Genomic DNA, 6,240 nt, shown 5'->3' with positions numbered 1-6,240 from the left:
GCCATCATCATTCTTCATAGTACAAGTCTGCCATATACAACTCAAAAATCCAAATATCCCATAAAGCAAAGGAAAAGGCAATAGAATAGATTCCCAATATATATTTAGTTAAAGATGCATTATATATGTTACACATCACATAAGAATCATGTGCCTTAAAATTTGTTAATACAAGCATGATCATCTCTCTCTCTCTCTCTCTCTCTCTCTCTCGATAAGATGGCAAATTCAGCGGATTTGGAGGATATGTAGTGTTTGTCCTTTTTGCAGCTGTAGGCTTTCTGGTATTGGATGTTAGTGGTGGAGTATGACACCTAGCAAAGGTGAGCATATTCTTTTGTCCTTGTTCCATATCAAGAAGGCTGAGCTCAGTTTGGTAACTAATCGTACCTACAACCGATGACCTACTGAATTACCTCAAACTTCCTCTTTTATAGATGCATTATTTCTCACCTCAGTCTCAAGCTCATTCATAACTAATCAAGTTATCATCATGAAATGATGTTTTATTATTATTATTATTATTAATATTATACTTTTGAAGAAATTATGAATACGAGTCCAAAATTTATTTGAAGGAGATCAGTTGACTCAATTTCTTACAAGAAATTGAATCCAATCATGTCTACTTACATCGCATTTGATATAGATATGTGCACTAAAAATTCATATAAGCTTCTCGATGCAACATTATATCCCTCCGCTCTGATTTATTGCAAAAAGAGCTTTAAAATATAAAAAATAGGCATGCAACTAGACCAACATGCCGAAAAAGTCTTTTGTCTTAGAAAGGGGGAAAAAGTTTGAGAATATGTTTCAACCTCTCCAATAAATTCGGCTTTATTTTGTGTAAAAATATCTACATATATAAAAAAAAAGTATTGCAAGTTGTATGTGGTCCATCTTTATGGTGCATTTCTTAAAGAAGATGTACACTTGTTGGTCCCTGGCCTATGTTATAGCCTCTAGGGTTTTTAGTACATCCACAAGCTCCTACAGTACTCATGCTTATACTTTTACACTGCCTGGACCACTTGAATGTGAATTATTTTAACTGCGATATTATTTTTTAGTATATTGTCCACAATTTGAGTTCATATATGTGAATATTTTGTTGTATAAAAGTTTGGTGGTTATTAGTTTCTAAGTACTCACTCATATAAATACAAGAAATTGCTATTACAGTGCAATATATGATAAAAGTACTTTTAGTGCAAGGGTATATATATAGTGATCTTGATGTGCAAAGGAGTAAGCATATCTTCATTTCTTTTTGACTAGTGATTCTCAATTATATATATATCCACAATGATGCAAAGATTCCTTTATAGGGTTAACATGTGTAAGAAACTAAATACAGTAAATAATTTGGATTACATAAGAGGTAGTTAAACTATGTTCTCTTGTCAATACAAGGGTAAACCTTGTGCAATCCATGTGATGAAAAGGCAACAAAATTGACAACTACTTCCATTATTGATGGGTCTAAATAGCCACCACATGTTTGTAAATGCGCTATACACCCTTTTCCATTTCTAGGGTTCCTAAAACTCAAAGCATCTTTCCTTTCCTCATATCACATATAGGTCACTTTGAGAGCTCAAATTCTGGAAAGAAAAATAGATTTCAGTCGGTTCTCAGTATGGTACAATAGAAGATTTATCTTCTTCAAGTGCGACATAGAGCAAAGTACGGTTTTCCTACTCTTGAGCTTCTTTTGTGATTAAAGCAACAATTCTTCATAAAGGTTCAAGTGTTTTGTGCAATCTAGGCATTTACAAGTAAGTAGATCTGATGCCACAAAATTCACCTTTTCAAGAAATAAGTCGATGAATTTGTTAATCGCTTTCTTCTTTAAGTATTAATTTTCATATTAATATTTATACTATTTGTAAGTGCATAGATTTATTTGCTTAGCTTTTCTGATCTTGATTTTGTATTTTTATCATGGGGAACCAGTAGATTTCCTATACATGTCTGAAGAGTTTTATACTATCATCATTCATGGAAATTTATTTTTTATTTTCATATATGGTTCTCCATAAGATTTAGGCACTCCATGAGAGCAAGTCTTGTAGTTTCTTGCTTTTGCCATTCATCTTGATTTTGATAATATATGCACTCCATGAGCTCAATCTCTTGGTGAAAGTATAGTTAACTTTTTTTTTCTTTAATTGACTTCTCTCTTAAGTTAATAGATTTCATAAATCAGTTCCTTTCAAATTAAAAGAAAAACCATTTGATTCCTATGGAAAAAAGATCTAACTTCTTGAATTCTTTCTTATAGGTATGGCATATGATAGGTGTTGATGTATAACTATTTGACTTTAATGAGGAATGTGATAGAGATTTTATATTAGAATCAATGGATGTAGTTTACCAACAAAATGCTTTAGTATCAACTTATATATATTCTTTCCATTCATATGTGCAGTAGAAGTAGATCTCAAACCAAAGATATATAAATTTTCTTTCTATTTAAATCTTTATTCAGATAAAATGTTAAATTTGTGTTTATTATAGTTTAGTTATTTTATTTCTTATGGTTCATAATATATTTCTCATTAATGCTGACAGTTGAATTTGCTGGTATGATATTAAATATCTACTGGTATTTTGTGAATCAGAAAAAATTCCTGAACTCCACTAGTTATAACAATTGATTTTAGAAGATGAGAGAAGCATACAACAGAAAGGAAATATCATCAACAATTCATTCACCTCTTTGCTATTTGTGATCAAAGGAAGATGATAAATAATCGAAGGGACAGAGATCTTCAAGCTAAAGAAGAAGGTGATCAAAAAATTCCCCCAACAAGCTCTTCAAGATTATGGTCAGGGCTAAAGAATCCAAGAATTGTTCGTGTTTCACGTGCATTTGGAGGAAAAGATCGACATAGCAAAGTAAGCACTATAAGAGGATTGAGAGACCGAAGAGTTAGGCTCTCGGTACCAACAGCAATTCAATTGTATGACCTTCAAGATAGGCTAGGGCTTAATCAACCTAGCAAAGTTGTGGATTGGTTGATTAATGCTGCTCAACACGAAATCGATAAGCTCCCTCCTCTCCAAATTCCACCAGAAGGCTTCATCCAACTTCCACCGCAAGTTAATAGAGAAAGTCTCGTGAGATCATTCTCCCAATCTACCCAAAGAGATGAGCCTAAGGAGATACTAAGGGAGAAAGAAAACACAACTAAGGGTAATGATATGGCAAATGCACAAGTTTTACCTAGTCATTTTTCGTTGCTGGGCTCTCTGAGTAATACAATGCCATATACTTCTTATTACAATTTGGAAGCAGCAAATGCATATTTATCTCAAATAGGTGTTCGTTCATCTCATTCAAATGAAGCTCAAGCTATGTCTATTCCATCATCGCGAAATCTACCACTCGAGTCTCAGATAGTTTTTTGTCCACCGGGAATTATGCCCTCAATGTTTCAATCCAATGTTACAAACCCCATGGAGTTCAATGCCAAACAGTTTGGCCAGTTGCAAATGGTGAATTCAGTCTCACAAACCCCACAGTCTAATTTGGAGATAAATTCTCTTCACCTAAGCAGTCCTCAGGAAAGACCTTCCAGTGAGTTCTAAGACGAAGAGTTTCATTCTGGGCATGAGTGTTTCTAAGTTAAATCGACATCATATTTCTTCTTTTTATGTCAAGCTTGGTTGGCCAACTTCATAAGTATGCAGGTAAGTGTGCATTCACTTCTAAATTAGTTCTTATGTACTCAACCTACTTAATTTGTTGTTTTTCTTTGGTATATGAGAGTGACCACAGATTTGCTTTGTATAGAAAATAAAGTTTCTGTACTATAGGTTGCAGTGGCATTATTTCTTTTACTTCAAGGTGAGCATGGTTGATTATCTACACTTCCCTGGCTATATAAGCTGAATAAATATTATTGATTTTCTACAAATTGTGATAGCTGTCATGTGATTTCACTTCCTAATTTTGTAATTAGTGTTTATGCTTAAGGTGGAATAACTGACTATTTTCTGGTGAATATCGATCGTTAAATGGTTTTGTCAAAACAATGTTGCTTTTCTGGTTCTCGCATCCTTTATCCTTAGAGGAGAAACAAAACCCTGTGTATATTTTGTTCTAATATGAGTTTTTCTATGTCTGCTTATTCTTCATGATTCTATGTGTTTATATGTGCATGCGTGTTTCTGTCTGTGTAATTGTTATCATGTATTAGAGAGATATAGCTCTGAAACACATTGAATCAAAAAATACGATTCATGTAGTTGACTTAAATTTGATAAAGACTTTATTGTTGTTGTTTTTTATTTGTGTGTGTGTGTGTGTGAAAGAGAGAGAGAGAGAGAGAGAGAGAGAGAGAGAGAGAGAGAGAGAGAGAGAGAGAGAGAGAGCAGAGAGTAGAGAGAGAGAGAGAGAGAGAGAGAGAGATCAGAGAGAGAGAGAGACGGAGTTAGAGATAAAGAGAGTGTCAATTTGAGATTTAGAGATATAGACGGATATGTGTGTTTATGTATATGTGTTGTGTAGATGTCATCAAAGATTTGTATATTCCATACACTTCTTAAGTGGAGATATCTTAACCCTATATAAAGTAATAGACTACAGTTGTCATGAGGAAAATTATCATTTCCATACCCTAGAAACAAGTTAAGAAGAGTGAAGCCTTCTATTATCGGACTCCTTAATACTTTTTATATATTATTTTGTTAATTGTTTTTTTTGAAATCAAGATATGCTACCATATATGAGTTTAACTAATTAACCATGTTTCTTTTAAGAAAAAAATTGGCGCGGGGAGCTGTCTAGTGAAATAGCAGATGTTTACAAATGGTAGGGACTTAATTAAAACTAGTACATGTTTTGCTGTAGGGGACTAGCTAGCTGTTTCATTGGAGAAATCTGGTCCGTAGCAAGTAATTGTTGAGAGGTAGCTATAGCTGCGTGAGATCCAAGGTTATGAAAGGAGTCATATATGGCATGTGGGGTGCAAAGTGTGCAGGAAAAAAAAGAGTTGCAGATTTTTTGAGGCTGCTCCTATGTATTGCTTTCCATTACAGCAGCTCAGGCCCCTGTAGGGTTCATGTGTAGAGTTGTGGTCCTTAATTATCATCAAGGGACCACCCTCTAATTCACATCGCATGGTTCTATACTTTACTCTTTGATCTTTCTGTATGTGTCTAGTTTCATCAAAAAACTTAGATGTAGTCTTCTGTTTGTACAAGAAACAAAAAGTTATCTGTATCCTTTTTACTTCAAAAGCTTAAACTAGTTTGCTTACATACCTATAAGGATTTTAGTTTCTCGCATGCAAGAGGGTGATGTTGGGGGGGCCAATTCCTTTATGTTGCTTAAATAAAAGGTTTAATTTGTTTAATATAGTACTACGTACATACTTTTGACCTTTTAACATCATTTTGAATGCATATATACTTTGACATGAACCAAATTACTTCTAATCTTTTTCCACCTAGTTAAAGACCACTGATTGGTCGTGTTAGGGCATTGTTTCATCCTCCCAAGTAGCTCTAAAAATTTTCAAAATACGTTATTATACAATATGTTGTACGACAAGTATTTATAGTATAGATGTGCAGGCTAGCTGGAAAGATTTTGTAATGCTTTACAGGCTTTGCCTCACAGTTATGGAGTACCAAAGGATGCCATACTGGGTGGACATGAGATGCACATCCCGGAAAAACACGAGAGCCATTCATATATGTTCATGTAATATATACACATGTAGCATGTATGTTGTGTACTCTCTATACGAATTATAAATGTAAATTAAATTAAATACATCAAATATCTTTTGTCAAGTTACAAAAATATGTACAATTCTATAGTAAAGCTAATAAATAAGTGTAGATAATTGACATGTAGTACACAGTCGTGTGGTCACTGCACTAGAAAGACACGACACCACCGCATAAGACACCTATGATTGTATCATTATGACTAAGATTATTAACGAGCCAATTTGATTAGGATTTCCAAATAATAGTCCCTAAATCTTTCATATTTTGAAATTATTCTCCAAATCTTTAAGTGATTTGAAAATAGTCCTTCCAGTTAGAGGATGATTGAAACGGAGAAAATATTTTGTCATCTTCAATATTTTTGGAGTGTATATACCAGTTATACTAATGTGCATTCACTCAAACCCCAAAATACATTGTTGGACCACAAATAGGTGAATGATTCTAAAATATTAGACTTAAATTCATTTATTATGAACCTGATTTTGGTGG

The 6,240-nt window shown here is 33.6% G+C and overlaps 1 protein-coding gene across 5 annotated transcripts; it reads left to right on the top strand.

Annotated features, from left to right (window-relative positions):
* LOC109850263 (transcription factor TCP13-like) lies at window positions 1,484–5,310 on the top strand. Of its 5 annotated transcripts, XR_002249390.1 has the most exons (3): window positions 1,485–1,781; window positions 2,628–3,699; window positions 4,862–5,310. XR_002249390.1 is itself a non-coding variant. In XM_020420240.1 (2 exons), exon 2 carries the CDS (start codon window positions 2,749–2,751, stop codon window positions 3,595–3,597), a length of 849 nt encoding a protein of 282 aa, XP_020275829.1. In that variant the 5' UTR covers window positions 1,484–1,689; window positions 2,745–2,748; the 3' UTR covers window positions 3,598–3,873. The 5 variants fall into 5 exon arrangements, 4 of the variants coding, with proteins under 4 accessions (XP_020275829.1, XP_020275826.1, XP_020275828.1 ...); XM_020420240.1 differs by lacking the exon at window positions 4,862–5,310 and having other exon boundaries at window positions 1,484–1,689; window positions 2,745–3,873; XM_020420237.1 differs by lacking the exon at window positions 4,862–5,310 and having other exon boundaries at window positions 1,484–1,781; window positions 2,745–3,873.

Source organism: Asparagus officinalis, chromosome 7 (genome assembly GCF_001876935.1).
Source record: "Asparagus officinalis chromosome 7, Aspof.V1, whole genome shotgun sequence".
Taxonomy (NCBI): Eukaryota; Viridiplantae; Streptophyta; class Magnoliopsida; order Asparagales; family Asparagaceae; genus Asparagus; species Asparagus officinalis.
Note: the sequence above shows the minus strand (reverse complement) of the source record. Positions and strands in the feature narration are given on the sequence as shown.

Excerpts from the sequence above, each read along its gene's own strand:
- LOC109850263 (XM_020420240.1), top strand. The coding sequence starts at position 2,749 with ATGATAAATAATCGAAGGGACAGAGATCTTCAAGCTAAAGAAGAAGGT.